The sequence below is a fragment of the Olea europaea genome, chromosome 2, assembly GCF_002742605.1.
Source record: "Olea europaea var. sylvestris chromosome 2, O_europaea_v1, whole genome shotgun sequence".
In the NCBI taxonomy this organism is placed as follows: Eukaryota; Viridiplantae; Streptophyta; class Magnoliopsida; order Lamiales; family Oleaceae; genus Olea; species Olea europaea.
Window position 1 is genome coordinate 19,773,059 of NC_036238.1, and position 11,960 is coordinate 19,785,018.

Below are 11,960 nucleotides of genomic sequence, written 5' to 3' on the forward strand. Positions count from 1 at the left end.
ACGGAGGCTATGTCTATGACGGACCATTTTTTAAAATTTATTTTAGAAAAAGAATACCATTTTTTCGAAGAGCTTGAATACATCACCCTGATCCAACTATTTATAACTATCTGTTGATTCAATAAGAAAGATAATACGAAAATGACCTAGAAGAGCTAATTTTCTTGAATCAATAAAGTTACTACACTGAAAAATAAACTATCTGGATAGTCCCACAGAAAAAAAATAAACTATCTGGTTAGTCCCACAGAAAAAAATAAACTATCTGGATAGTCCCACAGAATTAGTTCCTAACCCCAACTACCAAAAGACTTCAACTTATCCAATTTCAAGTGTTTAATTGCTTTCAAGTTAATTGTTTCTTCATAAACAAGAAAAAAATAAAGTGAAATCTTTGAGCAATAGTTGTTAGTATAGAGTTCATCTACCTCTAGGAAACTTAAGTCACAGGCTAAGTGAAAAACATTAAACAGCTAGCTCTCGGCTTCTAGCCAGCTTCCATTCGGCTTGAACGGCTGGCTACCTAGCCACTTACAATCATAATGTATATCTGGAAAATGGAATTATGAATATTTTTACATCGTCCTTCAGGTAAAGAATTGAATTATTTTAGCCATATTTGTATTGTGTGAAGAACAACTGGTGACAATGACATTCTTTTGGCCTCTCAATTTTGTGCAGTAGAAAAAGTTGCCCCCAGGACAAGGACCATTTCCTCTCATTTTGCACATTTTATGGTTAAGATAATGGCGACTTTTAACGATGAAACGCCTTTTCCTAACTTTTGAAGTTCCTAATTAAAAGTAATTCGCCTTAATATGTTCCGCAATATGAAGGATCATTTGTAAAAAAATTCAAGGATTTTGCTACACATATACGGAGGTTGACACTTAGGTATACACTCCCCTTACAAGAGAGGGCCGCACTTTTTTTTATTTTGGGCGTGAGCTCCCCTCTGGAGAGAAGAGTGTACATCGAGTCAATCCCGGTGTATAAATAGCATAATTCACATTAACATTGGAAATTGACAGCTCGTTTGAGTTTTATACAAATCAAATTGTTCTTTTTAGTTTCTTGGATCTTGATACCACATCGAATCCTGGGGTTTATCTTAAAAGGTCATCTTTATTATGATTGGTAGCTCTTAACTCTCATATCTTGATTATTGTTTTCGTATTACAGTGATGTAAATTTTTCTCTTTAACTTTAGCTTACTTGTGTGCTAGTTAAAAATTGTAGATGTGTGTGTATACATACACATCTATGTGCCAATTTTGGACCAACTTCCTAGGTGAGTAGACAGATCCTAAGATAGAATGTCGACTTTATATCACGCGACTAATTTGCTTTCACATAACTTAACATGATAGACCCTATGCTAGAATATTGACTTTATACCAACAATATAATTTGTTATCCACGTATAGGTCTAGCTATGATGTGAAACCTCTGTAAATGATCATCACCACTGCCAGGGTTTTAGAGATATATACAGAGATATTTGGCTAAGTTGAAACTATTGAGGATACAAAAGTAAGCTGAAAGTATAATGGCGCGGGCAGGACGGCAAACCCAAAACTAAAAAGTAGGCTAATTGAATGTTAACGTAGCCATTCAACTACTTTAAACTCCCCCCTTCAATTTTAACTTCAAAACCGCCAATCTTAATATACATACATTAATAAATGCAACTCTCTCTTTCTCTCTCAACCACATACTTTATATAAATACAATATTATATACACACACATACGATTTACAAGACTATTCTCATCATGTCCATGTCGCTCATTCCTTTTTAAACCCCTCCTTCCCTTGTAACATAATTAGGTCACACACATTGTACCACTCAACACTTCTTGCCTCTCTCTCTCTCTAGATTTCCATCTTTCTCTCTAAAATGGGTGCTCATCGGCATTTTGAACCAGTAACAAAATGCAGCGTCGAAGGGCGATCAAATCAGACGGTGGCAAGTGACCTAGACGGCACACTGTTGATATCGAGAAGTGCTTTTCCTTACTTCATGTTGGTTGCTCTAGAAGCCGGTAACCTGATAAGGGCACTAGTGCTTCTAGCCTCGGTTCCATTCGTGTATTTTGTATACATATTTGTATCCGAATCATTAGCTATTAAAACACTTATTTTCATTGCCTTTTCTGGGCTGAAAATCCGTGACATCGAGCTAGTTTGCAGGTCTGTTTTGCCTAAATTCTATGCTGAAGATGTGCACCCTGAAACTTGGAGGGTGTTCAATTCTTTTGGTAAAAGATATATAATCACTGCAAACCCAAGAATTATGGTGGAACATTTTGTTAAGAACTGTTTGGGGGCTGACAACGTCTTTGGAACAGAGTTAGAGGTGACAAAATCGGGACGTGCAACAGGGTTTGTTCAAAAACCAGGTGTTCTTGTTGGGGAACACAAAAAAATGGCAATTTTAAAAGAATTTGGAAAAAATGTACCAGATTTAGGTCTTGGGGACAGAGAGACAGACCATGATTTCATGTCCATTTGCAAGGTAATTTATTTTCAATCTCACATTCATAGTATTGATTATTTTCAGTAATCTCGGATTGGTGAGAATAATATTCTCATTATCCGCATAATGCTTTGTTTATGACCCTTTTTCAAGTCTCAATTCTTTCACTATTCCGAACTAATTTGTCGAACTTTCAAATATTTTACAATTCATTCATTCGAGATATTTATATATCACACCATCTTATAAATTGTCAACTTTACATGATTAAACAACTAATCAGTAAGAATTAGAAATTTGAATAATCACACGAATTAAAAATTCGACATCACAAGATAATTTTAGAACTTTTAATTCAAAGATTGAATGTTGTGTATATCACTATCTCGTGCATGATAAGTAGGTGGGAACAATTAGTTAAGTGTTTAATGGTGTGTGTTTTTTCAAATTTGTTTCCATCACTTGTTGTTGTTGTCAATAATTAATTGAACGTAGTTTGTGTCACATCATATTATATATAGTTGTCAAAGGGTTGGCATGTACTTTCAATTTAACACGCATCTTTAACTTACAATAGTTTTTCATTTTTCACTCAACATACCTATCTCATGAAAGGTCACGCTTTTGTTACCTTTGTACTATTTTTCCACAAAGGAAATTAAAAAAGTCAATATGCTTCATTTATTGCCTCAATTAGATTGGCACAAGAGTATTGTTTCTTTATCAACCCCCACGCCCTTCCACCCACCATCTCGTGCCTATCAAAAGGACCAAGACTATGCGTGTGTAACTTATTATCACAATCGCAAATAAGTCATCGAACTTTAGAAACGAGTATTTTGTCCCTCTAACATTTCGTTACAGTTGCACAACCAGTTACTAATGTCAAAAACCGTCGAAATCTTTGTTAAAAAATTGTCATGTGACTCGTATGAAAACATGTCTCACTCCAAAATTTTAAACCCATGTCCGAGTTATAACTTTGTAAAGTTGAAAATGGAGGGCCACATGACAATCTCATAAAATATTCTGTAATTTGGGATTATTCGTGAAACTACAAAGTTTGAGGATGACTTGCTACTGGAACAATAGTTTGATGACGACCAAGAATGCAATTTTCCCTATAGATTGTCAAAAAATGAGAATTTTTTAATTATAAGTTATATATAATAAATTAATTTGTCCATGTAATTGTTAACTGCAGGAAGGATACATGGTTCCTAGAACAAGAATTGAGGCATTACCAAGAAACAAACTTCTGTCTCCTGTCATTTTTCATGAGGGCCGTTTAGTACAAAAACCTACACCACTAGTAGCTCTTGTCACCTTCTTATGGATGCCAATTGGAGTTATTCTCTCTCTCATTAGGGTTTATTTGAACATCCGCTTGCCAGAAAAAATTGTTCGATACAACTATAAGATTCTTGGAATTAAGCTCATTGTCAAAGGCACCCCTCCTCCGCCTCCCACTTCCGGCAGACGCGGCGTCCTCTTCATCTGCAACCACCGCACAGTCGTTGACCCTGTTGTCACCGCGGTGGCACTAGGCCGGAAAATAAGTTGTGTCACTTATAGCATAAGTAAATTTTCCGAACTCATTTCACCTATTAAAGCAGTTGCATTATCAAGAGAACGAGAAAAGGACGCCGCAAATATCAAACGTTTGCTCGAAGAAGGCGACCTAGTAATATGTCCCGAGGGTACAACTTGTAGAGAGCCATTTTTGCTAAGGTTTAGTGCACTTTTTGCCGAACTTACTGATAGAATTGTGCCAGTGGCGATCAACACAAAACAAAGTGTATTTTACGGGACGACGGCACGAGGTTACAAATTGTTGGATCCGTATTTCGTTTTCATGAACCCCAGACCCGTTTATGAGATCACTTTCTTGAATCAACTGCCTCCAGAGCTCACTTGCAGGGCTGGAAAATCTGCCATTGAAGTTGCAAATTATATTCAAAGGGTGCTGGGTGGTACATTAGGGTTTGAGTGCACAAATTTAACTAGGAAAGATAAGTATGCTATGATTGCTGGAACAGATGGGACGGTTCAATCCAAGAAGGATAAATCAGATGCAAAAAAGTGATTATTTTTAAATAATTTTCTGCTGTTATTGCTAGGGGTTTCAATTATGTATCCTTAGGAAAATTGGGAAGGAAAAAAGAAAAACAGAAATAGCGACAAATATATATATATATATTGATAAAATTAGTGGGTCGTTAATCGTGATTGCTGAATAATGATGTGTATATTGTTCTTCGATATATGAAAATTGCAAAATTTATTTTATTTACTTCATCCGTATAACAGGCTTTTTCTCATTTTGTTATCGATGTCTATCATAAATTTGGATGATTGAATCATTCATCCTCAAGTTTGTCCTTGAATTCCTTAATCTTCATCTTCAGTCCAACTGTTGGGCTGTGATGCCAATTATCTTTGTGGAAATTAAAGGGAGGGCGGTATTTACATTTCAAAAATAAAGTTTAATATTTCCTAATTAAAAAATCGGGAAGTAATTCAACCTTTTAATATTAATAATAATTATATAAAATTAAATTAATCTATCAACCCACCCACCCCACCAACACTATTAATCCCTCATTTACCTCTCTTCTTTGTTTTCACTCCCAAATCAAGCCTCCGACCACCACCCTAAACCTATTCTGAGATTTCGTTGTCTGACAATGTATATATCTATCGTATTAGCTGCGCTTGAAGTAGAGTGAAGTCTTCCAAAATGGCGCCACTCTTTATTCTCTATTATCTCCTTTCTTTCTCTACCTACTAGTCCTATTCAAGCATTGCTCAAAGTCGCACACAGTGACGCTTGGCTACGTGAAATGTTGCAGCGACGGGGGATTTCAATTTATGTTGTTTTGCTAGAGAGAGAGTCGTTCATTGGGATAACTTACACCCAAGTAGTAGACAACCTCTTGTTGGTAGCAACTGCAAAGTTGTTGTAATCAACGACAATCGAGAGAAGACTTCGTTGAGATAGTTAGAACCTCCATCCTCTGGGAGATTTATACTGGCAATCTGAGTTGTGTGGGTTTCAATTTTGGGATGTCAGCAGTTGAAATGATTGATGATAGTTGTGGTGATTGGGGATAGTGGTGGCACATGTTTCCTATTTTGTGTATTTGTTATTTATCTTGTTTGGATGTCATGTTTGCTTTGGTGGTGGTTTGTCATGGGTGGTATCTTGATTTGATGCACTTTGGGTGTTGGCAATGACGGTGGTGGTGGTTGTTTGTCGTGGTTCTGGTGGTTGCGGTGCTAATAGTGGTTATGATGCTGGTTTTTTGTTGCATTGAGGTTGAGGTTGTATGAAGATGATTTATGACCAATAAATTGGATTAGTTTGTGACCTATAAATAATATGTGATCAATAAAATAGATAATTTAGATCAATAAATAATGTGACCTTAAAAAAGTGTGATATTGTGATTGAATTTGTAATCATGACTTACATTTGTTCACAAGTTAAAGGTCGTATAGGTCACAAATCAATGTCCACCTGTCACAGATCAAATAGAATTGATAACAGATCATTGATTATGTTTTCATGTCACATGTTACAATTCATAGGTCGCATTTCACAGTCATATTATATAGGCCATAGATTAATGTCAACAAGTCACATATCAAAATTAACTAGTGACAAATCAGATGTCACATGTCCACATGTCACATATCAAATATAACTAGTCACATATCACTGATTTATGTTCATATGTATGTTGCATATCACACTTCATAGATCATATTGTATAGGTCACAGATGAAAATTATCTGGTCACATATCAGAGTCATATGTTTTTGTGCACTGATAATAGGCCACATATTTCAATTTATGGGTTATAGTTCATATGTTATAGGTTACATATAATGGCTCATAGATCACCGTTCATATTGAATACGTAATAAACTAATGTCCATCGATCACAGATCAAATAAAATTGGTCACAGACCATTGGATCAATATCACAATTTATAGGTCACAAGTCCAAGAAAATTGGTCACATGCCATTGATTTCTCAATTGTTGACTTCAAACATTCTATTACACAGTGCCGACAACTTCTAATTTTTGACCATAAGTGTCCGACGAGTTTCAATTAACCAGATTTTGAAGGTGAGAATTGAAGTTATTTGCTTCTACGATTTTTTCATAAATTCTTTTTTTTTTTTTGGTTCAATCTTTTAGTACACAGTGCCAACAACTTTCAATTTGTAACTTTGGTTGTCCGACAGATTTCAATTAACCAAAATTTGAAGTTAAGAATCGAAGTTATTTGCTCCGAAGAGTATTTTATAGATTATATCTTTGTTCGATGTTGTGATAGCTTTCAATTTGTGATCGCAATAGTCTGATAATTTTCAAACAATCAGATTCCGTTAGTGGTAATTTGTTTCGAAAAGGTCTCTATTGCTTTTCTACTTTGCTTAGTCTTCCAGATTTGTTATGATTTGTTGTTTTGTAGAGTGTAGTAATTGAAAGCGTTATTTTAGGATCTATATTTGTTAGAATTTATTTTATATATAATAATTATTAATTACCACATGAGGTTTGAACTTTTAAACATTTTCTCTTAAAATTGAATTAGGGTATAGTTAAGGCTTGAATTATGTATTGTTCCAATTGTCTTTTTGGGTACGATGTTGAAACAATGGGCTAAAGCCCAAAATCAATTCTCTAATGTCCAGGCTCTTGCCCAATAGCGTGACCTGATCCAAACTTAGGCCCAAACATTAAAGTATGTTGTAGGGCATGGCATTTATTGCAACCCAAATGCGTTTTCGTCTATTCTTTGAAGAGCCACCTGGACCGTTAGATGATGTTCTAATCAACAGCTGACTATTACTGTATAAATATTACCTTTTGGTTGCTCTATTCATTCATACCATCACTTCCGCCTTTTGAGTGGTTCCATTCGAGACTCTTCTTCTTCTCCTCTCTTCTCCTCTCCAGGTTCTTCCAATTTTTGATTGAGAGTATTTCTTTCTGGTTTTCTTTGTGAAATATGATACTCAGTGTGTTGTAAAGGTTGGTGTGAGTCTTTTACCCTTTTGGCTTCCTTTAATCAATAGAGGAATGCTTTAAGGTTTCGGGTTAGGTTTTCTTAGTCACAGATATAGGTACAATCCTATTTTCGATGTATCTGAGCCCCAAAATTGCAACATTCTTGGTGCCATGGTTACAGCTTGAGAAAGATTGGAAAGAAATTGTATATTTTGTAAATTTTTCTGCAAATCTCTTACGTTTGATAGTTGTTTGGTTCGATACTTCGTATAACAATGGTATTAGAGCCATTCGATTGGCTATTCTGGGTAAATTGAACCTTGTTCTAATGATATGCCATCAATCTTGAGAATATCATGGATCATAAACCTAGATTTGATTAATCTAAAATGGATTTGAATTTTTTTTCTCTGTGAAAAATATTCTGCGGTGTTGCGATCTGTCCAATTGTGTGGACTGCTGTTTGATGAGATTTGTTTGTGGTCAAGTGAAATGACCACCTTATTATTTTACTCTCCCGAACTCTATTTTTCCTTACATCCTATTATTCCTTAACTAATATATTTTTTTTATGAAGCATCTCTCAGTTTGAACAAATTATTGATTAATTGTCTCTTTAGTGTTTTAGATAAAATGTCATATGCCTATTTTAGATGCAGTATTTTTGTGAGTCTGTACTTAGCATGTTTTTTTAAGATTATGTACTAAAATCTCTACCTATCGTTCTGCCTTAACTTGAGGTCTTTGAATTTCATGGAATCCTAGTAGAGCTAGGTAGTTGATTTCCAAAATAACTCCTGCTTACTAAATTGTACACATTCACTTATCACTGTTGCACTTACAATAATTCTCTCTTGTTGTGTGTATGTTATCTAAGTGTAGTGTGCATTATGTATATGATTCAGCTCGTAAAATTGTGATTATGTGTACTCACCTATTTTTTTGAAAGAATCTTTATTGTATTGCTTACATATTGGAATCTTTGTCTCTATTTGCTCAGTGTGATCAAACTACTATCTCTGAGCATGATTGGTCATACTACCTCTAGTTTTGAACTTGAGGTCTTTAATGAGAAACATAATTTTTCTATATGACAACAAAAGATGATGGGGGTTTTAGTCCAATAGAAAGTCTCTAAGGCTATAACTGGTGAATTCCCTACAACAATGATTGTAGATCAGAGAATGAATCTGATGAACTTGCCTCTATATCTATTATCATTCATTTGTCTGATCAATTGTTAAGGAAGGTTGGAAAACTTGACAAGACTAATATCCCATGGGATAAACTTGAAGAACTATATTTAGTTAAGTCTTTACCGAACAAATTGTTACTCCTAGAAATATTCTTTAGTTTTAAGATTAATTCATCCGAAGACTTAGATGACAATCTTGATACTTTTAATAAATTGGTACAAGATATCACTAATGTTAGGGATAAGATATTTGAGGAGTATAAGGCAATTATACTCCTTAATGCCATACCAGGGACATAAAAGATGTCAAAACTGTCATTAAGTATGATAGAGATACTTTGACTCGAGATGTTGTTATAAACTTTTTAAGAAGTAAAGAATTAGAATTTAAAACTAAAAAATATGAAAATAAATTAGAAATCTTGTTCATGAGAGGTAGACAATAAAATAGGCAAAATAATATACAGATAAATCAGAATCATTTCTGAAATAACAATAGGAAGAAATTTAGGAATAAGTCAGTCAAAATCTAAATCAAGGAATAGGAAGTGCTATGATTGTGGCAAGATAGGACATTATATGAAAGATTGCCACAACAAGAAAAGTGTACAAATAGATAAGAAAATAGATGAAGGAAATGTCATTGAACCAGTTGAACCTAATACTGTTGATGTGTATTTAGTTACTCAGCAACTTGATGGAATTGGTAAATTATGCTGATAATAGACAGCAGGTCCAAGAATGGATTTTGAATTTTGGCTGCACCTTTCATATCACACATGAAATGTCTTTGCTTTAAAATTTTAAAAAGATAAGTGGTGGAAAAATAGTGATGGGAAATGACGTTGCATGTAAGGTTGTGGGATTAGGTCATGTGACTTTAAAATTTGAAAATGGCTAATGTATACCCTTGAAAGAGTCAGGTATTTACCTGAACCTAACAGAAATGGAATCTTAATGGGAAAATTGGATGATCAAGGGATATATGGGAGGACTGGAGATGGGAAGATAAAGGTGACTAAAGGATCTCTTGTCATCTTCAAGGGAGTCAAGAAAAATGGAATTACTGTTGCTAGAGTTGAAGCAGTGCTTAAGAATGCTACTACAGTATCTAGTGTTGAACCTAATTCCACCTTAAAATGGCATAAGGGATTAGCTTATGTAAGTGAAAAAGGTCTCGCTATTTTAAACAAAAGGGAAGTTTTTTAAAAAGATTTAATATCAAAAATACCTTTTTGTGAAAATTACACACTTCGAAAACATCATAGATTGCATTTCAATTCTAGAAAACATAAAACCACTTCTTTACTAGAATATGTTCACTCTAATTTGTAAGGCCCTGCCTCCATTACCACTCAAGGTGGGAACAAGTATTTTATTTCAATAATTGATGATTTTTCAAGAAATGTGTGGATTTTTCGTTTAAAATGTAAGTCTAAAATCTTTGAAAAATTCAAAAATTGGAAGGTCCTAATTGAAAATCAAATGTCAGTAAAGATTTAGGTGTTAAGAACAAGAAATGTCTTAGAATTTTATAATTCTGAATTTGACTTGTTATGTGAACAAAATGTTATATTAAGACATAAAACTGTCCTATATATTTTACAACAAAATGGGGTTGCAGAAAGGATGAACAGGACCTTGCTTGACAAGGTCGGGTATATGATGCTGAAATTTGGACTGCTTAAGGTTTTGTGGGGAGAGGCTTATATTACTATAGCATATATAGTTAATAGGACACCTTCTAGTGCGCTGGAAGGTAAAACCCTTGCAGAGAAATGGTCTGGAAAACTTCTGAACTATTCTTACCTTAAAGTTTTTGGGTGTATTGCTTACTCCCACCAAAACCTAGGAAAACTGGAGACAAGGGTCAAAAGTGTGTGTATATATATATTTTTTTATTTTGTTGGAGATTAGGTTGAGAGGAAAGCCATAGAGAAAATATGCAAATAGGTTTGTGTTGATTCATGCTTTTAGATTGATTTAGTGTAGTTTTCTTTTGGTGAGCATTTAGCTGTTGTTTGATACCCATTAAAAGAAGTTTATTTTTGGGGAAAAAAAGAGTTTTGAAATTGTGATTTTGTGGAGAATGTATAGTAAAAAGATAGGAAAAAATTTTGGGTTTTCATGCAAAAATATTTCTTTTTCTAATCTCTCACTTGCTCGTCCCTCTCTCATGAATGGATCTACGACAAGCTTCCTCAATAAAGAACGTAAAAAGCGGGTGCCCAACAACCAAAAAGAACTGTGATATATTGAAAGCTTGTGAGGACAGGAGATTAAGAAAAAAGAGTTTTTGAAGAATAATAGGCAAACAGATCTTAATTTGTTGAGTATTGATTTCATGTCACTTTCTTAATATTAATTGTAGGTGAATAACAAGATGGTATTGGTTTATGGGGGTTGGGAGTATTGGTTTATTGGGGCTAATTTCCCATATAATCCATGATGGGGTTTCCATGATCTTGAGTAACGGTAGATGTTGTTTTAATAATGGTGAATTCTGACAAACTCAACAGTTCCGACTCTTCAATTTCTTAATATTTGCAAGAGCAAGACAAATGCATAAAACGAAAATGGTCTTTTGACTTATTTTTATTCTTATATTATGCCCTATTTGCTCTCATCTCTAAAAACTCATTTTTCTCAAAAATCATTTTCTATTACATATTTTTTCAATAAAATAATTTTGCATGTAAACTTAAAATTTTTCCTACCTTTTAACTACTCATTTTTGAAATAATCACAATTACAATACTTATTTTTCACAAAAATGTGGCTCAAACACTCCACGTACTATACGTAAAATGACGGCTGATTTTGCAGGGCATTATTGTAGATGCTGTTGGAACAATTCCATATATGGGCTTCACATTCGATTATAAATTTTACAAGTTAGATGTATGACTCATAATGATATTGTGTTTGTGCCAAATTTATTAAGTGATCAATTGGGCCTTTTACACCTTACAGATTGTAATTAATTTGATGTAGTAATTTTATGTATGTGGGCTGGAAATAAACCCTAATTAGAATTATAGTCGTAATGGGACGGCTCAAATTATTTCCTATATATAAAGGCTAGGTCCCCTCTCCTCTCTATATGTTTTATTGACTTGCCCCATTGATAACTAATACTTTGTGAGGAGCAAGGAGGGAAAATCTTGACTGTTATTACAACTATCATTCATATCGACAATGACTTCCGTAGGTATGAATTCGTTTTTATAAATTTATTGGGATGTGATTGTCAATTCTTAA

At 34.1% G+C, this 11,960-nt stretch overlaps 1 protein-coding gene across 1 annotated transcript; it reads left to right on the plus strand.

Moving 5' to 3' along the window:
- Positions 1-1,760: 1,760 nt before the first annotated feature.
- LOC111365608 (glycerol-3-phosphate 2-O-acyltransferase 6-like) lies at positions 1,761-4,634 on the plus strand. The gene is made up of 2 exons (XM_022986150.1): positions 1,761-2,518; positions 3,684-4,634. The coding sequence occupies exons 1-2, from the start codon at positions 1,901-1,903 to the stop codon at positions 4,563-4,565; spliced, it is 1,500 nt and encodes a 499-aa protein (XP_022841918.1). The 5' UTR covers positions 1,761-1,900; the 3' UTR covers positions 4,566-4,634.
- The last annotated feature ends 7,326 nt before the right edge of the window (positions 4,635-11,960 follow it).